Here is a 23405-nt window from a genome sequence, read left to right as displayed (position 1 = left end):
TACAAAAGAGGTATCATGAGAAAGAAATACCCTCAATTAACTCTCTCTCATTACTATAAATGTAGATTGCTATTAGGATATTAATTGCTGTAGATGCTGCTCCTCTATTGTCTAGTGAATTTTTTATATCATATTTATATGTTCACTTTTTTCAATTTTTGTTCCCTCAGGTTATGATGCAGAGGAATGTGTGACTTCTGTCTTTGCAAAGAAAAGAAATGTTAACGTACCAAAGGGGGGCACTCTTTCCCTATCCTGTGTTGTTCAGCATTGTAGAGATGATGGCTGGACAGGGGGATGGGGCTGTCAACAGAGGGACAGTTCCTTCTCTTTAGTCCCACTCCAAGGCATCATCTCTCCAACGTCACATTGACAACCAATAGAACCCGCCTGCTCATGGACATCCTCAACGTCAACCAATCAGATTATGGAATGTACCATTGCCAGATCACCTGGGTTGAGGGATACACCAGTGTTGGACATATGACATATGTGAACATCACTGCAGGTAGATATGGTCCTTCTAGTCTACATCAACTCATTGTTAATCAGTTGCAAGTAATGTACAGTATGTATTTATTTTTGTCCACGCTTTGTAAGATTTCCCCCAAAATGAGAAACAATCACAGAAAATGATCACTGGTAGTGGTATGCCTGTGCTCTGACTTCATTGATGTGCTATACCCTTTCTCTGCAGCCATACCACCCACATCCGTGAGGAAGGTCTATTTCAGGGTCGTGGTGTATGTAAGTACCTGTTTGGTAATCACCCTGGTTTTGGTTCTGGGTCTGGCTTGCCATATAAGGTCAAAGGTCCCATCTCAGCCCCCACCAATACCACCTCCCAAGCCCCCACCACGCTCCCGAAGTGTACGCAAGGACAAGCCCCGTAAGACATTTCTTTCTTTATCGATACAATTTCACAACATCTTGCTGCAGTATATGTTGACATGCACATTTCTACCACAGCACTGTACATGAACATGATATCCAATTGTACAGTTGATCATGTCTACTGCTTATTTAAAGGCCAAATCTAATGCTAATTTATGAAGTGCCCAATTTGGTATGCATTAATTCTGCTTTTGAATCTTTTCTTTGCAGCCACACCCAAGCCTAATCCAAAGATAGAGGTGAGTGTTATTTGAATAATAGCTTCTGAATGTCCTTTTCCTTAACCTTTTCTAGAATGCTTCCTCAGACTAACCCGATTGTCTGTTTTCTTGCAGTTGGTCTATGCAGCTCTTTCAAAGGACTGCCTTGAACAGCAGAATCCTAATCCTCAACGAAAGCTGCACAGCCCACAGTCTACTCCTCTCTCCGACTCACTGTTTAATGTGGGATGGACAGTGTATGGGCAGTCAGACTTTTATATTGTAGAGACCTCAACCCAACTCCTACCCACTGGGCACACACTGGTTGAATCAACGTTATTTCCACGTCATTTCAATTAAAGTACGTTGACCCAATTTGGAATAGACATTGAATTGACGTCTGTGCCCAGTAGGTAGTGAACTCGTCAAATGGTTCGGATCGCTTGTCGTAAAGGCTAAGGCGTTGGGTTGACAGTCACTGGACCCCGGTTCGAGTCTTGACCAAGGCTATCCTCTGAATTCACTTCAATATTCACCTCTTCATGTAACAGACTGTGTTGACCGAGTGGTCACATTTCAGTGATCTGGATTGAATGATTTCAGATGCATTCTGATTATGTACGTGCATGCAGTAACTGCCATCCACACACTCAGCTAGATCGTGATGCCATGTGAAAATCATCTGTGAATAGAATCTATGTTCAATGTTCTAAATAATGATTTATGCAACTGTCTTTTATTTGTTAACACTGTAATTATTTTGTAATTTGTGGGAACTACTTTCTCTGCCATATGTTTGAAGAAACAAAATAGAACTGATGTTCAATACCAAAATATTGCCACTGCTAAGCAAAGTGGAGCAAATTGTATTAAGTGTTGCCCCCTCTAAATAATGTTCCATGTAAAGCATATCTGTGTTCAGATACTATTTGAAATCTTTCAAATACTTTGAGTGTTTGCTCTAGCCTGCCTGGAGGGCCGGAGGGGCGAGGTTTGCAGTTTTTGGACTATTCTATTGGTCCATTACGCCAGGCAAACTCAATCAAGCACATATATATTGTTTAAGATAATTTCAAATAGTATTTGAACCCAGGTCTAAAGCACGCTATCTCCCATTCAGAATAAACAGACAAGAACAATCAGATATGCCTCTGTTGCTTCCTGCGATGTCACTGAATTAAGCAACACAACACAAATTGACACAAAATACAACATTTTATTTTATAATACATTCTTAATGGCACATTACATAACGAAATATACATATACATGTGTATGCTTTTTAAATTAACATTTCCTTTCATTTGACCTCTTTCATTAATTTAATCTGCAATTACATTTTTACATAACATCAATAGCAAAATATAAAATCAATAAATTATGGCCTTATTAACAGAGAGTAGGCTGAGGGGCACTTGTGGATGCCCTCTACAAACTAAAAGACTAGTTCCTATATAACTTTCTGCCCTGCTCAACTTTCTGAGTTTTTGTGTACCACATAACAGAACTCCAGTCACAAATATTCCAGCGATAGGAATGAACCTCTATACAGCTATTGTGCATGGATATTCTCCCAAACTCAAATATAGTTGACTGATTTGGTCACATCAATGGAGACCTTGCCATTTCAATATGTTCCTGGGTGAAGACATACACACGTGAATGTTTAAAATCATATAGCTTACAACAAGGTAAAGTGATAATATATTTTGGAACTACAATGCGCTAACATTGTTTTGGGGATTGTAAGATCAACTGTTTTTGCTGTTTGCTTCTACTTAAGACTGAAAAAATAACCATCAAAATCACAAAGCATTCAATCACAGTTCCAAAATATGTAAAATCCTTTAAAAATATTATCTAGCCAAATATTTATTTTTGGAGAAATGTTAGTGAGAGAAAAAAACATTGTGAAATGACTAACTACTGAAAATGATTTCCATGTCGCAGTCTGTGTGTTTCTCAGCTATGCACCCTTTATAACCATAAATGTTTTCAATTAACATTGATTCATTGGGTGAAATACATTTACATTTTAGTCATTTAGCAGACGCTCTTATCCAGAGCGACTTACAGTTAGTGAGTGCATACATTTTCAATACAAATGGATATTAATACAAGGACATGTGAAAAGCAGACCTGGGTTCAAATGCTACATTAAACCATTTCAAATACATTATCTGTGCTTGATTAGCTTGCCTGGCATAATGGACCAATACAATAGTCCCAAACTGCAAACCAGGCAGGCTAGAGCACACACTCAAAGAACTTGAAAGATTTCAAATAGTATGTGAACCCAGGTCTGGATTCATCAGACACCCACAGCGAAACAGAAAGCAAATAAACCAAATCCAAACTCTCTGCTCAACCTCTCACATAGTGAGAAGCACATGGAAAGTGAAAGGGTTTGAGATAGATTGTAAGGCACAACTTTGGCTAAATTAAGCTTGTGACAGAGCGCAATGGCATTTTTCTTTTCATGTGAGCAAATCTCCACAAATACATCGCTTGGTTTATAAGGATCAAGTCCCTTACTTCTGCAGCTTAAGACAAACTTGAACACTTCAATACTGTTTGATGAGGGTTGAGCCATAGAGATAAATACCGTATCTATCAATTCCCTGTCAATTCCTCAATGTATTCCTATGAGATAAAAAATAAAATAATGAATTGAAATGGAACTGACCCCAACCCTAGCAACCCTAGTATCTATAGTGGCTTGCGAAAGTATTCACCCCCTTGGCATTTTTCCTATTTTGTTGCCTTACAACCTGGAATTAAAATTGATTTTGGGGGGGTTTGTTTAATTTGATTTACACAACATGCCTACCACTTTGAAGATGCAACATATATATTTTTTGTGAAACAAACAAGAAATAAGACAAAAAAACAGAAGACTTGGGCGTGCATAACTATTAACACCCCAAAGTCAATACTTTGTAGAGCCACCTTTTGCAGCAATTACAGCTGCAAGTCTCTTGGGGTATGTCTCTATAAACTTGGCACATCTAGCCACTGGGATTGTTGTCCATTCTTCAAGGCAAAACTGCTCCAGCTCCTTCAAGTTGGATGGGTTCCTCTGGTGTACAGCAATCTTTAAGTCATACCACAGATTCCCAATTGGATTGAGGTCTGGGCTTTGGCCATTCCAAGACATTTAAATGTTTCCCCTTAAACCACTCGAGTGTTGCTTTAGCAGTATGCTTAGGATCATTGTCCTGCTGGAAGGTGAACCGCCATCCCAGTCTCAAATCTCTGGAAGACTGAAACAGGTTTTCCTCAAGAATTTCCCTGTATTTAGCGCCATCCATCATTCCCTCAATTCTGACCAGTTTCCCAGTCCCTGCCGATGAAAAACATCCCCACAGCATGATACTGCCACCACCATGCTTCACTGTGGGATGGTGTTCTTGGGGTGATGAGAGGTGTTGGGTTTGCGCCAGACATAGCGTTTTCCTTGATGGCCAAAAAGCTCAATTTTAGTCTCATCTGACCAGAGTACCTTCTTCCATATGTTTGTGGAGTCTCCCACGTGCCTTTTGGCGAACACCAAACGTGTTTGCTTATTTTTTTCTTTAAGCAATGGCTTTTGTCTGGCCACTCTTCCGAAAAGCCCAGCTCTGTGGAGTGTACGGCTTAAAGTGGTCCTATGGACAAAAACTCAAATCCGCTGTGGAGCTTTGCAGCTCTTTCAGGGTTATCTTCGGTCTCTTTGTTGCCTCTCTGATTAATGCCCTCCTTGCCTGGTCCCTGAGTTTTGATGGGCGGCCCTCTCTTGGCAGGTTTGTTGTGGTGCCATATTCTTCCCATTGTTTAATAATGGATTTAAATGCTGTTCCGTGGGATGTTCAAAGTTTCTGATATTTTTTTATAACCCAACCCTGATCTTTCCTCCACAACTTTGTCCCTGACCTGTTTGGAGAGCTCCTTGGTTTTCATGGTGCCGCTTGCTTGGTGGTGCCCCTTGCTTAGTGGTGTTGCAGACTCTGGGGTCTTTCAGAATAGGTGTATATATACTGAGATCATGTGACAGATCATGTGACACTTAGATTGCACACAGGTGGACTTTATTTAACTAATTATGTGACTTCTGAAGGTAATTGGCTGCACCAGATCTTATTTAGGGGATTCGTAGCAAAGGGGGTGAATATATATGCACGCATCACTTTTCTGTTATTTTTTTTAAAGATTTTTTTTTAACACTTAATTTTTTTCATTCCACTTCACCAATTTGGACTATTTTGCGTATGTCCATTACATGAAATCCAAATAAAAATCTATTTAAATTACAGGTTGTAATGCAACGAAATAGGAAAACGCCAAGGGGGGATGAATACTTTTGCAAGGCACTGTATGCAGTATCTAAATACTGTATCTATCTCTATTGTGGATTGATCCATTCTATTGACCTGTGTTGACTGTACTGTATGTGAGGCCAGAGGGAAAGACGACCAGCATTACAACAGGTGACTCAAAAAGAAGCGAAACTACTGCAGCAAGAACTCCTTGTTAGGCAATAGAGGAACTGTCCCCAGACAGACATACTGGGGCAAAGGCAAGAGAGACAGTCCCCCTGGTTAACAACAACATCCCATTCTGAAGGACAGTAACACAACTTACACCAACCTGGACCCATATATGGAGATCGTAACAGAAGAGGACCACAATGAACAATCACTGTAATCTGAGAGATGAGTGCAGCGGAAAAGTGACCTATAACCACAGTTTCCCAAATCAATGATGATGAATGTTATGAGGTTAAAGGCCCAGTGCAGTCAAAAACTAGATTTTCCTGTGTTCTATATGTATTTCCACACTATGAGGTTGTAATAATACTGTGAAGTTGTGAAAATTATAATAATGCCCTTTTAGTGTAAGAGCTTGAAAGACCGCCTGAAATTTCTGCCTGTTCTGGTGGGATGGAGTTTTGGCCTTCCATGGTGACATCACCATGCAGTAAATTGGTTATTAGAAAGAGAGTTCCAAACCTCTCTGCCAATAACAGCTAATTTTCAGTTTTCCCCTCCCCACTCCCAGATAGTCCTAGCAAAATTATTGCTTGAGAAATTGCTATTTTTGTTTCTTTTTGACCATTTGAAAACAAATCACAGTAAGGTACTTAATTGTTACTCAGAAATCGTATGATATTGAGATAAAAATGCCTGCATTGGACCTTTAAAACTTGCCTTGTCTAGTTGTTGGGTTAATGTTACAGATGAGTATTTTAATCAGACCAGCGGCCAATAAAAATGTGATGTCAGTAACACATGGCACCTAGCCTCTCACTGTGAGTTATTTCTGTACCAGACACATCGAGAGAGAGAGAGAGAGAGAGAGAGAGAGAGAGAGAGAGAGAGAGAGAGAGAGAGAGAGAGAGAGAGAGAGAGAGAGAGAGAGAGAGAGAGAGAGAGAGAGAGAGAGAGAGAGAGGAACCTTTTTTTCAACACTTCTTAGTTCAGACTCACAGGATTCTCCCTCCTTTCCAGCTCAGTATCTGTCTACCGGTGCACCCTCTATTGCAGTCCACTTAATTCCCTTTAGTCATGAAGTTAAGTACATTTTGTGATTCCATTGTGATGCGCTGTTGATGTTGTGGATGTTTTTTGCTCCAACAGCCAGTGTTGTCCCTTTTTTGGAAAATCCAGATTTCTACTCGGACTGCAATAGAAAATAACAGAAATGTCCCATTACAACAACACCATCATCATCATCATGTATATTCTAATGAGAGATCAAGCTGATAGGTTATTGCAGGATCTCTAGCTAGATAGTGTCCTACAGATAAGAGATGAGGGATGCAGAGCAGACCCAGCAGTGAAGGGACTGTGATACAGGACCAAGCTACTGTCCCTGATGCTGTATCCACCTATCATATCCTAATGACTCTGGAGGAGAGCAGTGGGTCATTTCAAGACTGTATTCACTGAGCAGTGTGTTTATCACACATGCAGCACAGTTGAGTAGAGTACAGTACAGTACAGTGTATAGTGAAGTATAGTATAGTATATAGTATAGTACAGTACAGTATAGTATAATACAGTACAGTATAGTACAGTACAGTACAGTACAGTACAGTGCAGTATAGTACAGTTCAGTACAGTATAGTATGGTACGGTACAGTACAGTGAGACATCACTTACAGTTGTGGAGTGGCTCATCTTGTCAAAGCGGAACTTCAAGTTTGACCTGGGAGACATCTTACTCTTTACATCTGGAGGAGAATCAGAGAAAGCCTCTGTTAACAGAGGAATACATACTATATGATTGAGTGTCAATCACACATTGACGAGGAGAAACAACAAAGTAAGTAACATGTGTGCTTCCTGATAGTTAGAGTAAAGAATGTCAACAAACCCACCATTGTAATCTACAGTGTAAGAGATACAGAGGGCATAGAGACCTACAGTTGAAGTCGGAAGTTTACATACACCTTAGCCTAATACATTTAAACTCAGTTGTTCACAATTCCTGACATTTAATCCTAGTAGAAATTCCCTGTCTTAGTTCAGTTAGGATCACCACTTTATTTTAAGAATGTGAAATGTCAGAATAATAGTAGAGAGAATTATTTCTTTCAGCTTTTATTTCTTTCATCACATTCCCAGTGGGTCAGAAGTTTACATACACTCAATTAGTATTTGCCTTTAAATTGTTTCACTTGGGTCAAACGTTTCAGGTAGCCTTCCACAAGCTTCCCCACAATAAGTTGGGTGAATTTTGGCCCATTCCTCCTGACAGAGCTGGTGTAACTGAGTCAGGTTTGTAGGCCTCCTTGCTCGCACACGCTTTTTCAGTTCTGCCCACAAATGTTCGATAGGATTAAGGTCAGGGCTTTGTGATGGCCACTCCAATACCTTGACTTTGTTGTCCTTAAGCCATTTTGCCACAACTTTGGAAGTATGCTTGAGGTCATTGTCCATTTGGAAGACCCATTTGCGACCAAGCTTTAAATTCCTGACTGATGTCTTGAGATGTTGCTTCAATATATCCACATAATTTTCCTTCCTCATGATGCCATCTATTTTGTGAAGTGCACCAGTCCCTCCTGCAGCAAAGCACCCCCACAGCATGATGCTGCCACCCTGTGCTTCACAGTTGGGATGGTGTTCTTCGGCTTGCAAGAGCCCCCTTTTTCCTCCAAACATAACGATGGTCATTATGGCCACCCACGCAGGCAGTGTGGTGAAGAAGGCGCAACAGAGCCTCTTCAACCTCAGGAGGCTGAAGAAACTTGGCCTAGCACCTAAAACCCTCACAAACCCTCACAAATAATTGTGCCCAGCCCACAGAGTTTGGGGTTCAGCCTGAGGAGGATGTGATTTGTATTTTGGAGTTGGAGAGAGAGAGAGAGAGAGAGAGAGAGTGCGTGTGTGTGTGTGTGTGTGTGTGTGTGTGTGTGTGTGTGTGTGTGTGTGTGGTTGCGTGCATGCGCACACTTGTGTGTGTGTGTGTGTACTTCCTTCCTAACTTCCAACTCGACTGAGGCAGCTAGTGGAAACCATTTCGCAATTGTGGAGAGTACATTCCCAATGAGGGGGAAAAATTTAACTAGAAAGTGAGAGAACGATTGAGAAACAAAGAAGAACAATGTTGGGTCCAGCTTCCTGAGGCACCAGGACATTGTCTAGGGGCTGCTCTATGGAACCCGTCATGAGCTCATACAGGGGAAAGGAACTAGAAGGAAAACGCTAAAGAAAACCGTACTATTCTATGGGGAAGAAAGACATGTACAACTGTCTGTTTCTCTCAATTACTTGTCTATGCATTCTCCCGGGTAAGTCCAACTACTCTTGTTTAGGATTCCTGACAGTTGTGGATATAACCTTGGTTTTAAAACCATACTTAGGATGACCAACAAATACCTGAAACCGCTATCTAGGATGTCGCTCAAGATCAGAAAAAGGAAGGACAAGTAATCAATCAAACAATCTAATCTAAATTGATCTGCTTTCCTACAAAAGAGGTATCATGAGAAAGAAATACCCTCAATTAACTCTCTCTCATTACTATAAATGTAGATTGCTATTAGGATATTAATTGCTGTAGATGCTGCTCCTCTATTGTCTAGTGAATTTTTTATATCATATTTATATGTTCACTTTTTTCAATTTTTGTTCCCTCAGGTTATGATGCAGAGGAATGTGTGACTTCTGTCTTTGCAAAGAAAAGAAATGTTAACGTACCAAAGGGGGGCACTCTTTCCCTATCCTGTGTTGTTCAGCATTGTAGAGATGATGGCTGGACAGGGGGATGGGGGCTGTCAACAGAGGGACAGTTCCTTCTCTTTAGTCCCACTCCAAGGCATCATCTCTCCAACGTCACATTGACAACCAATAGAACCCGCCTGCTCATGGACATCCTCAACGTCAACCAATCAGATTATGGAATGTACCATTGCCAGATCACCTGGGTTGAGGGATACACCAGTGTTGGACATATGACATATGTGAACATCACTGCAGGTAGATATGGTCCTTCTAGTCTACATCAACTCATTGTTAATCAGTTGCAAGTAATGTACAGTATGTATTTATTTTTGTCCACGCTTTGTAAGATTTCCCCCCAAAATGAGAAACAATCACAGAAAATGATCACTGGTATGGTATGCCTGTGCTCTGACTTCATTGATGTGCTATACCCTTTCTCTGCAGCCATACCACCCACATCCGTGAGGAAGGTCTATTTCAGGGTCGTGGTGTATGTAAGTACCTGTTTGGTAATCACCCTGGTTTTGGTTCTGGGTCTTGCTTGCCATATAAGGTCAAAGGTCCCATCTCAGCCCCCCACCAATACCACCTCCCAAGCCCCCACCACGCTCCCGAAGTGTACGCAAGGACAAGCCCCGTAAGACATTTCTTTCTTTATCGATACAATTTCATAACATCTTGCTGCAGTATATGTTGACATGCACATTTCTACCACAGCACTGTACATGAACATGATATCCAATTGTACAGTTGATCATGTCTACTGCTTATTTAAAGGCCAAATCTAATGCTAATTTATGAAGTGCCCAATTTGGTATGCATTAATTCTGCTTTTGAATATTTTCTTTGCAGCCACACCCAAGCCTAATCCAAAGATAGAGGTGAGTGTTATTTGAATAATAGCTTCTGAATGTCCTTTTCCTTAACCTTTTCTAGAATGCTTCCTCAGACTAACCCGATTGTCTGTTTTCTTGCAGTTGGTCTATGCAGCTCTTTCAAAGGACTGCCTTGAACAGCAGAATCCTAATCCTCAACGAGAAGCTGCACAGCCCACAGTCTACTCCTCTCTCCGACTCACTGTTTAATGTGGGATGGACAGTGTATGGGCAGTCAGACTTTTATATTGTAGAGACCTCAACCCAACTCCTACCCACTGGGCACACACTGGTTGAATCAACGTTATTTCCACGTCATTTCAATTAAAGTACGTTGACCCAATTTGGAATAGACATTGAATTGACGTCTGTGCCCAGTAGGTAGTGAACTCGTCAAATGGTTCGGATCGCTTGTCGTAAAGGCTAAGGCGTTGGGTTGACAGTCACTGGACCCCGGTTCGAGTCTTGACCAAGGCTATCCTCTGAATTCACTTCAATATTCACCTCTTTATGTAACAGACTGTGTTGACCGAGTGGTCACATTTCAGTGATCTGGATTGAATGATTTCAGATGCATTCTGATTATGTACGTGCATGCAGTAACTGCCATCCACACACTCAGCTAGATCGTGATGCCATGTGAAAATCATCTGTGAATAGAATCTATGTTCAATGTTCTAAATAATGATTTATGCAACTGTCTTTTATTTGTTAACACTGTAATTATTTTGTAATTTGTGGGAACTACTTTCTCTGCCATATGTTTGAAGAAACAAAATAGAACTGATGTTCAATACCAAAATATTGCCACTGCTAAGCAAAGTGGAGCAAATTGTATTAAGTGTTGCCCCCCTCTAAATAATGTTCCATGTAAAGCATATCTGTGTTCAGATACTATTTGAAATCTTTCAAATACTTTGAGTGTTTGCTCTAGCCTGCCTGGAGGGCCGGAGGGGCGAGGTTTGCAGTTTTTGGACTATTCTATTGGTCCATTACGCCAGGCAAACTCAATCAAGCACATATATATTGTTTAAGATAATTTCAAATAGTATTTGAACCCAGGTCTAAAGCACGCTATCTCCCATTCAGAATAAACAGACAAGAACAATCAGATATGCCTCTGTTGCTTCCTGTGAGGTCACTGAATTAAGCAACACAAGACAAATTGACACAAAATACAACATTTTATTTTATAATACATTCTTAATGGCACATTACATAACGAAATATACATATACATGTGTATGCTTTTTAAATTAACATTTCCTTTCATTTGACCTCTTTCATTAATTTAATCTGCAATTACATTTTTACATAACATCAATAGCAAAATATAAAATCAATAAATTATGGCCTTATTAACAGAGATTAGGCTGAGGGGCACTTGTGGATGCCCTCTATAAACTAAAAGACTAGTTCCTATATAACTTTCTGCCCTGCTCAACTTTCTGAGTTTTTGTGTACCACATAACAGAACTCCAGTCACAAATATTCCAGCGATAGGAATGAACCTCTATACAGCTATTGTGCATGGATATTCTCCCAAACTCAAATATAGTTGACTGATTTGGTCACATCAATGGAGACCTTGCCATTTCAATATGTTCCTGGGTGAAGACATACACACGTGAATGTTTATAATCATATAGCTTACAACAAGGTAAAGTGATAATATATTTTGGAACTACAATGCGCTAACATTGTTTTGGGGATTGTAAGATCAACAGTTTTTGCTGTTTGCTTCTATTTAAGACTGAAAAAATAACCATCAAAATCACAAAGCATTCAATCACAGTTCCAAAATATGTAAAATCCTTTAAAAATATTATCTAGCCAAATATTAATTTTTGGAGAAATGTTAGTGAGAGAAAAAAACATTGTGAAATGACTAACTACTGAAAATGATTTCCATGTCGCAGTCTGTGTGTTTCTCAGCTATGCACCCTTTATAACCATAAATGTTTTCAATTAACATTGATTCATTGGGTGAAATACATTTACATTTTAGTCATTTAGCAGACGCTCTTATCCAGAGCGACTTACAGTTAGTGAGTGCATACATTTTCAATACAAATGGATATTAATACAAGGACATGTGAAAAGCAAACCTGGGTTCAAATGCTACATTAAACCATTTCAAATACATTATCTGTGCTTGATTAAGCTTGCCTGGCATAATGGACCAATACAATAGTCCCAAACTGCAAACCAGGCAGGCTAGAGCACACACTCAAAGAACTTGAAAGATTTCAAATAGTATGTGAACCCAGGTCTGGATTCATCAGACACCCACAGCGAAACAGAAAGCAAATAAACCAAATCCAAACTCTCTGCTCAACCTCTCACATAGTGAGAAGCACATGGAAAGTGAAAGGGTTTGAGATAGATTGTAAGGCGCAACTTTGGCTAAATTAAGCTTGTGACAGAGCGCAATGGCATTTTTCTTTTCATGTGAGCAAATCTCCACAAATACATTGCTTGGTTTATAAGGATCAAGTCCCTTACTTCTGCAGCTTAAGACAAACTTGAACACTTCAATACTGTTTGATGAGGGTTGAGCCATAGAGATAAATACCGTATCTATCAATTCCCTGTCAATTCAGGAAGTATACTAAAATTCTAATTCCAATTGTCCTCAATGTATTCCTATGAGATAAAAAATTAAATAATGAATTGAAATGGAACTGACCCCAACCCTAGCAACCCTAGTATCTATAGTGGCTTGCGAAAGTATTCACCCCCTTGGCATTTTTCCTATTTTGTTGCCTTACAACCTAGAATTAAAATTGATTTTGGGGGGGTTTGTTTAATTTGATTTACACAACATGCCTACCACTTTGAAGAAGCAACATATATTTTTTTTGTGAAACAAACAAGAAATAAGACAATAAAACAGAAGACTTGGGCGTGCATAACTATTAACACCCCCAAAGTCAATACTTTGTAGAGCCACCTTTTGCAGCAATTACAGCTGCAAGTCTCTTGGGGTATGTCTCTATAAATTTGGCACATCTAGCCACTGGGATTGTTGTCCATTCTTCAAGGCAAAACTGCTCCAGCTCCTTCAAGTTGGATGGGTTCCTCTGGTGTACAGCAATCTTTAAGTCATACCACAGATTCTCAATTGGATTGAGGTCTGGGCTTTGGCCATTCCAAGACATTTAAATGTTTCCCCTTAAACCACTCGAGTGTTGCTTTAGCAGTATGCTTAGGATCATTGTCCTGCTGGAAGGTGAACCGCCGTCCCAGTCTCAAATCTCTGGAAGACTGAAACAGGTTTTCCTCAAGAATTTCCCTGTATTTAGCACCATCCATCATTCCCTCAATTCTGACCAGTTTCCCAGTCCCTGCCGATGAAAAACATCCCCACAGCATGATACTGCCACCACCATGCTTCACTGTGGGATGGTGTTCTTGGGGTGATGAGAGGTGTTGGGTTTGCGCCAGACATAGCGTTTTCCTTGATGGCCAAAAAGCTCAATTTTAGTCTCATCTGACCAGAGTACCTTCTTCCATATGTTTGTGGAGTCTCCCACATGCCTTTTGGCGAACACCAAACGTGTTTGCTTATTTTTTTCTTTAAGCAATGGCTTTTGTCTGGCCACTCTTCCGAAAAGCCCAGCTCTGTGGAGTGTACGGCTTAAAGTGGTCCTATGGACAAAAACTCAAATCCGCTGTGGAGCTTTGCAGCTCTTTCAGGGTTATCTTCGGTCTCTTTGTTGCCTCTCTGATTAATGCCCTCCTTGCCTGGTCCCTGAGTTTTGATGGGCGGCCCTCTCTTGGCAGGTTTGTTGTGGTGCCATATTCTTCCCATTGTTTAATAATGGATTTAAATGGTGTTCCATGGGATGTTCAAAGTTTCTGATATTTTTTTATAACCCAACCCTGATCTTTCCTCCACAACTTTGTCCCTGACCTGTTTGGAGAGCTCCTTGGTTTTCATGGTGCAGCTTGCTTGGTGGTGCCCCTTGCTTAGTGGTGTTGCAGACTCTGGGGTCTTTCAGAATAGGTGTATATATACTGAGATCATGTGACAGATCATGTGACACTTAGATTGCACACAGGTGGACTTTATTTAACTAATTATGTGACTTCTGAAGGTAATTGGCTGCACCAGATCTTATTTAGGGGATTCGTAGCATAGGGGGTGAATATATATGCACGCATCACTTTTCTGTTATTTTTTTAAAGATTTTTTTAACACTTAATTTTTTTCATTCCACTTCACCAATTTGGACTATTTTGCGTATGTCCATTACATGAAATCCAAATAAAAATCTATTTAAATTACAGGTTGTAATGCAACGAAATAGGAAAAACGCCAAGGGGGATGAATACTTTTGCAAGGCACTGTATGCAGTATCTAAATACTGTATCTATCTCTATTGTGGATTGATCCATTCTATTGACCTGTGTTGACTGTACTGTATGTGAGGCCAGAGGGAAAGACGACCAGCATTACAACAGGTGACTCAAAAGAAGCGAAACTACTGCAGCAAGAACTCCTTGTTAGGCAATAGAGGAACTGTCCCCAGACAGACATACTGGGGCAAAGGCAAGAGAGACAGTCCCCCTGGTTAACAACAACATCCCATTCTGAAGGACAGTAACACAACTTACACCAACCTGGACCCATATATGGAGATCGTAACAGAAGAGGACCACAATGAACAATCACTGTAATCTGAGAGATGAGTGCAGCGGAAAAGTGACCTATAACCACAGTTTCCCAAATCAATGATGATGAATGTTATGAGGTTAAAGGCCCAGTGCAGTCAAAAACTAGATTTTCCTGTGTTCTATATGTATTTCCACACTATGAGGTTGTAATAATACTGTGAAGTTGTGAAAATTATAATAATGCCCTTTTAGTGTAAGAGCTTGAAAGACCGCCTGAAATTTCTGCCTGTTCTGGTGGGATGGAGTTTTGGCCTTCCATGGTGACATCACCATGCAGTAAATTGGTTATTAGAAAGAGAGTTCCAAACCTCTCTGCCAATAACAGCTAATTTTCAGTTTTCCCCTCCCCACTCCCAGATAGTCCTAGCAAAATTATTGCTTGAGAAATTGCTATTTTTGTTTCTTTTTGACCATTTGAAAACAAATCACAGTAAGGTACTTAATTGTTACTCAGAAATCGTATGATATTGAGATAAAAATGCCTGCATTGGACCTTTAAAACTTGCCTTGTCTAGTTGTTGGGTTAATGTTACAGATGAGTATTTTAATCAGACCAGCGGCCAATAAAAATGTGATGTCAGTAACACATGGCACCTAGCCTCTCACTGTGAGTTATTTCTGTACCAGACACATCGAGAGAGAGAGAGAGAGAGAGAGAGAGAGAGAGAGAGAGAGAGAGAGTGAGAGAGAGGAACCTTTTTTTCAACACTTCTTAGTTCAGACTCACAGGATTCTCCCTCCTTTCCAGCTCAGTATCTGTCTACCTGTGCACCCTTTATTGCAGTCCACTTAATTCCCTTTAGTCATGAAGTTAAGTACATTTTGTGATTCCATTGTGATGCGCTGTTGATGTTGTGGATGTTTTTTGCTCCAACAGCCAGTGTTGTCCCTTTTTTGGAAAATCCAGATTTCTACTCGGACTGCAATAGAAAATAACAGAAATGTCCCATTACAACAACACCATCATCATCATCATGTATATTCTAATGAGAGATCAAGCTGATAGGTTATTGCAGGATCTCTAGCTAGATAGTGTCCTACAGATAAGAGATGAGGGATGCAGAGCAGACCCAGCAGTGAAGGGACTGTGATACAGGACCAAGCTACTGTCCCTGATGCTGTATCCACCTATCATATCCTAATGACTCTGGAGGAGAGCAGTGGGTCATTTCAAGACTGTATTCACTGAGCAGTGTGTTTATCACACATGCAGCACAGTTGAGTAGAGTACAGTACAGTACAGTGTATAGTGAAGTATAGTATAGTATATAGTATAGTACAGTACAGTATAGTATAATACAGTACAGTGCAGTATAGTACAGTACAGTTCAGTATAGTACAGTACAGTATAGTATGGTACGGTACAGTACAGTGAGACATCACTTACAGTTGTGGAGTGGCTCATCTTGTCAAAGCGGAACTTCAAGTTTGACCTGGGAGACATCTTACTCTTTACATCTGGAGGAGAATAAGAGAAAGCCTCTGTTAACAGAGGAATACATACTATATGATTGAGTGTCAATCACACATTGACGAGGAGAAACAACAAAGTAAGTAACATGTGTGCTTCCTGATAGTTAGAGTAAAGAATGTCAACAAACCCACCATTGTAATCTACAGTGTAAGAGATACAGAGGGCATAGAGACCTACAGTTGAAGTCGGAAGTTTACATACACCTTAGCCTAATACATTTAAACTCAGTTGTTCACAATTCCTGACATTTAATCCTAGTAGAAATTCCCTGTCTTAGTTCAGTTAGGATCACCACTTTATTTTAAGAATGTGAAATGTCAGAATAATAGTAGAGAGAATTATTTATTTCAGCTTTTATTTCTTTCATCACATTCCCAGTGGGTCAGAAGTTTACATACACTCAATTAGTATTTGCCTTTAAATTGTTTCACTTGGGTCAAACGTTTCAGGTAGCCTTCCACAAGCTTCCCCACAATAAGTTGGGTGAATTTTGGCCCATTCCTCCTGACAGAGCTGGTGTAACTGAGTCAGGTTTGTAGGCCTCCTTGCTCGCACACGCTTTTTCAGTTCTGCCCACAAATGTTCGATAGGGATTAAGGTCAGGGCTTTGTGATGGCCACTCCAATACCTTGACTTTGTTGTCCTTAAGCCATTTTGCCACAACTTTGGAAGCATGCTTGAGGTCATTGTCCATTTGGAAGACCCATTTGCGACCAAGCTTTAAATTCCTGACTGATGTCTTGAGATGTTGCTTCAATATATCCACATAATTTTCCTTCCTCATGATGCCATCTATTTTGTGAAGTGCATCAGTCCCTCCTGCAGCAAAGCACCCCCACAGCATGATGCTGCCACCCTGTGCTTCACAGTTGGGATGGTGTTCTTCGGCTTGCAAGAGCCCCCTTTTTCCTCCAAACATAACGATGGTCATTATGGCCACCCACGCAGGCAGTGTGGTGAAGAAGGCGCAACAGAGCCTCTTCAACCTCAGGAGGCTGAAGAAATTTGGCCTAGCACCTAAAACCCTCACAAACCTTTACAGATGCACAATTGAGAGCATCCTGTCGGGCTGTATCAACAAAACAACAAAACAACAAAACGATACGTGAAGTCCTAAGGTTAACAAAACACAAACCTCTCCGGAACAAGATACCACAAATGACAAGTGCAAAACAGGCTGCCTAAGTATGGTTCCCAATCAGAGACAACGAGCCACAGCTGTCTCTAATTGGGAACCACCCTGGCCAACATAGAAATAAACGATCTAGAAAGAAACACATAGAAAACAAAACATAGACACTACACACCCTGGCTCAACATTTAAGAGTCCCCAGAGCCAGGGCGTGACAGTACCCCCCCCCCCAAAGGCGCGGACTGCGACCGCGCCACACAAACTCAAGAGGGTAGGGGCTGGGTGGGCATTCCGCCTCGGAGGCGGATCCGGCTCCGGGCGTGACCACCACTCTCTCGCTACCCCCCCGTAGCGCCCCTGGTCTGGTCTGACCCCGCTGGCCGGAGCTGGACTGGACAGCCTGACCAGGCACCGGTGGAACAGGCACGGGCTGTGCCGGACTGACGACGCGCACCCCTGGCTTGGTGCGGGGAGCAGAAACGGGCTGGACCGGGCTGACAACGCGCACCCCTGGCTTGGTGCGGGGAGCAGGAACAGGCCGGACCGGGCTGGCGACGCGCACCACTGGCTTGGTGCGGGGAGCAGGAACAGGCCGGACCGGGCTGGCGACGCGCACCACTGGCTTGGTGCGGGGAGCAGGAACAGGCCGGACCGGGCTGGCGACGCGCACCACTGGCTTGGTGCGGAGAGCAGGAACAGGCCGGACCGGGCTGGCGACGCGCACCACTGACTTGGTGCGGGGAGCAGGAACAGGCCGGACCGGGCTGGCGACGCGCACCACTGGCTTGGTGCGGGGAGCAGGAACAGGCCGGACCGGGCTGGTGACGCGCACCACTGGCTTGGTGCGGGGAGCAGGAACAGGCCGGACCGGGCTGGCGACGTGCACCACTGGCTTGGTGCGGGGAGCAGGACTGGGTTTCCTCATAAACCTCCGCTCCCTCTGCTGCCTACTCAGTTCCTCTCGCCGTGCCTCCACACTCTCCTTCTCCCTCCTGACCAATGGCCCTCGTAACCTGGTGGCCTCCTCTCCTAGTCCACAAACTCACCCTGTAGTTGCCTCCAGCAGCCCCGTCGTCCATGCCATGTGCCCCCCAAAAAAATGTCTTGGGGTTGCCTCTCTCTCTCTTCTCCTCTCCTGCCTGGGCATCCTCCCTCATCGCCCTCCGGTTGCGGACTGCCTCCTCCTCGGTGATCTTCCCCCAACCGAGGAGGACATCCACTAGCGTTACCTCCGGCGTTTGCTCCTGGACACGCTGCATGGTCCTTATTTGGTGGGATCTTCTGTCACGATCGTCATAAGAACCGGACCAAGGCGCAGCGTGATATGCGTACATCTTTTAATGAGTACTTATACACTACAACAAAACAACAAAACGATACGTGAAGTCCTAAGGTTAACAAAACACAAACCTCTCCGGAACAAGATACCACAAATGACAAGTGCAAAACAGGCTGCCTAAGTATGGTTCCCAATCAGAGACAACGAGCCACAGCTGTCTCTAATTGGGAACCACCCTGGCCAACATAGAAATACATGATCTAGAAAGAAACACATAGAAAACAAAACATAGACACTACACACCCTGGCTCAACATTTAAGAGTCCCCAGAGCCAGGGCGTGACAGCCACTGCCTGTTCACCCCGCTATCATCCAGAAGGCGAGGTCAGTACAGGTGCATCAAAGCTGGGACCGAGAGAATGAAAAACAGCTTCTATCTCAAGGCCATCAGACTGTTAAACAGCCATCACTAGCACATAAGAGGCTGCTGCTGCCTATTGAAATCACTGGCCACTTTAAGAAATTGAACACTAGTCACTTTAATAATGTTTACATATCTTGCACTACTCATCTCATATGTATATACTGCATTCTATTCTATAATATTCTACTGTATCTTAGTCCATGCCGCTCTGTCATTGCTTGTCCATATATGTATATATTCTTAAATCCCATTCCTTACTAGTTTTGTGTGTATTGGGTATATGTTGTGAAATTGTTAGATATTACTTGTTAGATATTACTGCACTGTTGTAGCTAGAAGCACAAGCATTTCGCTACACTCGCTTTAACATCTGCTAAACACGTGTATGTGACAAATACATTTGATTTGAACAGTTGTATTTTTGTTTCATCAGACCAGAGGACATTTCTCCAAAAAGTACAATCTTTATCCCCATGTGCAGTTGCAAACCGTAGTCTGGCTTTTTTATGGCGGTTTTGGAGCAGTGGCTTCTTCCTTGCGGAGCGGTCTTTCAGGTTATGTCGATATATGACTCATTTTACTGTGGATATAGATAATTTTGTACCTGTTTCCTCCAGCATCTTCACAAGGTCCTTTGCTGTTGTTCTGGGATTGATTTGCACTTTTCGCACCAAAGTACGTTCATCTCTAGGAGACATAAAATGTCTCCTTCCTGAGTGGTATGACGGCTGCGTGGTCCCATGGTGTTTATACTTGCGTACTATTGTTTGTACAGATGAACGTGGTACCTTCAGGCATTTGGAAATTGTTCCCAAGGATGAACCAGACTTGTGGAGGTCTACAATTTTTGGCTGATTTCTTTAGATTTTCCCATGATGTCAAGCAAAGAGGCACTGAGTTTGAAGGTAGGCCTTAAAATACATCCACAGGTACACCTCCAATTGAATCAAATGATGTCAATGAGCCGAAGCTTCTAAAGCCATGACATCATTTTCTGGAATTTTCCAAGCTGTTTAAAGGCACAGTCAACTTAGTGTATGTAAACTTCTGACCCACTGGAATTGTGATACAGTGAATTATAAGTGAAATAATCTGTCTGTAAACAATTGTTGGAAAAATGACTTGTGTCATGCACAAAGTAGATGTCCTAAATGACTTGCCAAAACTATAGTTTGTTAACAAGACATTTGTGGAGTGGTTGAAAAACGAGTTTTAATGACTCCAACCGAAGTGTATGTAAACTTCTGACCCACTGGAATTGTGATACAGTGAATTATAAGTGAAATAATCTGTCTGTAAACAATTTTTGGAAAAATGACTTGTGTCATGCACAAAGTAGATGTCCTAAATGACTTGCCAAAACTATAGTTTGTTAACAAGACATTTGTGGAGTGGTTGAAAAACGAGTTTTAATGACTCCAACCGAAGTGTATGTAAACTTCCGACTTCAACTGTAAGTGTAGTGTATCAGTGTTGGGTGTTTACCTGTGGGACTGCGACACATGATGAGGGGGGTGGCCGAGCCTTGGCTCTCCACGCTGAGGGAAGGGTAGGGGCTGAACACGGACGAGGAGGCTATGGACGGGTGGATTCCCTGGGAGACGAAGAGGAGGAGGAGGAAGAGGAAGAGGGAAGGATAATAATAATATGCCATTTAGCAGACACTTTTATCCAAAGCGACTTACAGTCATGCGTGCATACATTTTTTGTGTATGGGTGGTCCCGGGGATCGAACCCACTACCTTGGCGTTACAAGCGCCGTGCTCTACCAGCTGAGCTACAGAGGACCACAAGGATGAAGAGGAGGGAGAAGAGGAAGAGGAGGAGGAGCAGGTCAGGGCTAGGGTAGTCATCCATTTTTATCATTCTACTGTCACACACACTACAGACTACGGCTACTAACTCAAGGCTTCAGCTAGAATTATTACAGATGGTCGGTTTTCAGCACTGTGCTGCCGATGTGCTCTTGAGCAAGGAACTTAACCCCCAAACTGCTCCAGAGGGGTACACAAATTCCAGCCTTAGGTTAACTGAGTTCTGTTCAACAGCAAAACGGTAAACTGAGCTGTAAACTGTTGAACAACATTTTTTTTTTTATGTAAACACTGATGTGTGTAATGTGTAATGTGTGTATGATACAATAATTCTCATCCTTTGCCAAGCGTGCGTGATTGACATCCAACACAATATGATCCAAAGAGAGTGACAGAAACCATAATTGACTTAATCACCAGTTGTCATGATATTGCATCATCTCTATTTATTCTCTCAGTACTGCCAAATCATTTCAAATCATTCCAAATGTGTAATTTGTTGATGCCTTCATGCAGTTAATGATAAAACAAACATGGTCCTTATACAGTTAATCATTTTGGATCCCACAACTTCTGAGCACCACAGGCCTATGGTCTGCCCAATTATGTGCCAGAAGCACCCTGCCAGTCCTGATCCAAATGCTTTGGCCCACCCAAGCCCACCTCAACACACCCCACTCCCCTACCCCTCTGTTCTACAGCCACCTGTCCCACTGCCTCCCTACTCCCTATCCCCCAACCCTCTGTCCATCCTCCATATGCCACCAGCACAATGCCTCCAGGGCCTCCCCCTCCCCAGCCCCCTATCTCCCCAGTGCTGCGGGCCCTCACAGTGTCAAGCTCTTCCAGGGCCTCTCCCTCCCCGGTGGTGCTGCTGAAGCTGCTGGTACTGGAGGATGAGCGGGAGATGTTGGGTCTGCTGCTGCAGTCCTTCAGCTTGAGGAACGGCCTGGTGACAGGAGGGAGAGGAAAAGCATTAGAGGAGAGGAGAAGTTTACAAAGCATATGCACACATTTTTACATTTACATTTTAGCAGACGCTCTTATCCAGAGCAACTTACAGTTAGCGAATACATATCTTTTTATACTGGCCCCCCGTGGGAATCGAACCCACAACCCTGGCGTTGCAAACGCCATGCTCTATCAACTGAGCTACATCCCTGCCGGCCATTCCCTCCCCTACCCTGGACGAATTGTGCGCCGCCCATGAGTCTCCCGGTCGCGGCCGGCTGCGACAGAGCCTGGATTCGAACCAGGATCTCTATTGGCACAGTTAGCACTGCGATGCAATGCCTCAGACCACTGCGCCACTCAGGAGTTCACACGTCATGCACACCCTGTGTGTTCATGTTCAGTATTTTGTGTGTAGTTCATCTCACCTCTCCTTGTTGGGGCAGATCTCTGGCGAGCTGGGGTTGGACGACGTCTCTGATCTCCCTTCCTGGCCGAGCGGGCAGATGTCTGGGGTCTTTTGGTCACTATAACAACATACAGACCAAGTTAGCAGATAGAACAAATGCACAATGACATAACACAAGCTTTAGTATTATGAACTGAATGCACAGTCTGGTCCCAGATCTGTTTGTGTTGTCTTGCCAACTCCTATGGTCATTAACAAAACAGCACAAACAGATCTGGGACCAGGCTATGGAAAGCCTGCTGACCTGCGTGTGTGTCTGTCCGAGGGGCTCTCTGTGCTGGAGTGGAGGCGAGGGAAGAGGCCTGATCGACGCTTCACTGGACTCTTTAGGGGAGACTTGGCTGACAGCACTGGTGGCTGGAGAGAGAGACACACAGTCAATACCATTAACAAGCAGGCAATACACAGCATTAGGAGGCTGATAGAGCTCAATTAAGGCATATTTTGGCTACATTCTGATGGACCACTACCCTTCACATATAAAACAGTTGAAATTACATCAGTGCTCCTCCCCCTCCACCCTCTCCCCCCTGCTCACCGTGAAGGTACTCTTTGTGCACTCGGTGCTCTGTGGCATCCCCCCTCCACTCAAGCTGGCCGGGAACCCCCCTCCCACCCCTGGACTCCGGTGACGGTGTGACCCCACCATGGTCTCCATGGAGTGACTCCGGACGCGCATCGCACGCTAGGGGACAGGGACAGAGGAGAGAGTGGGTTAAAAGGGAGCGGTGTGGAGTGCGAGAGAAAAGAGGACAGTCATTGTCTCAGCTGAGACAAGCACAGTGCCCCTGGATGGAGAGCATGTTGTGGGGTAAAGGGGTCTTGCTTAAGGGCCCAACTGTAGGGGAACGTCTTTAGGATGTGAACCCAGCAGCCCTCCAGTTGCCAGATCAATTCACCCCATTTTTTCCAGCGCCTGGCTCGGGATTCGAACCGGTTCAACTCCTAAGCCACTGGGCTACATACCGCATCCTGCAACTATACTCATTACTGAGTACTCATCAAT

General features: G+C 42.9%; 1 protein-coding gene across 4 annotated transcripts in view; it reads right to left on the bottom strand.

Annotated features, from left to right (window-relative positions):
* Window positions 1-15284: 15284 nt before the first annotated feature.
* LOC121567472 (rap1 GTPase-activating protein 2-like) overlaps window positions 15285-23405 on the bottom strand; it is a 77448-nt gene continuing 69327 nt past the window's right edge. For all 4 annotated transcript variants that reach the window (XM_045220852.1, XM_045220853.1, XM_045220854.1 and 1 more), the window contains 7 exons: window positions 22938-23084; window positions 22644-22756; window positions 22359-22457; window positions 21811-21928; window positions 20651-20759; window positions 16244-16314; window positions 15285-15776 (listed from right to left, as the gene is read on the bottom strand). In XM_045220852.1, the coding sequence (XP_045076787.1) occupies window positions 15768-15776; window positions 16244-16314; window positions 20651-20759; window positions 21811-21928; window positions 22359-22457; window positions 22644-22756; window positions 22938-23084 (666 nt within the window). In that variant the 3' untranslated portion in view covers window positions 15285-15767. The remainder of the gene's footprint in view (window positions 15777-16243; window positions 16315-20650; window positions 20760-21810; window positions 21929-22358; window positions 22458-22643; window positions 22757-22937; window positions 23085-23405) is intronic.

Source organism: Coregonus clupeaformis, chromosome 6 (assembly GCF_020615455.1).
Source record: "Coregonus clupeaformis isolate EN_2021a chromosome 6, ASM2061545v1, whole genome shotgun sequence".
Classification (NCBI taxonomy): Eukaryota; Metazoa; Chordata; class Actinopteri; order Salmoniformes; family Salmonidae; genus Coregonus; species Coregonus clupeaformis.
The sequence above is the reverse complement of the archived record's forward strand: the minus strand, read 5'-3'. Positions and strand labels throughout refer to the sequence as shown.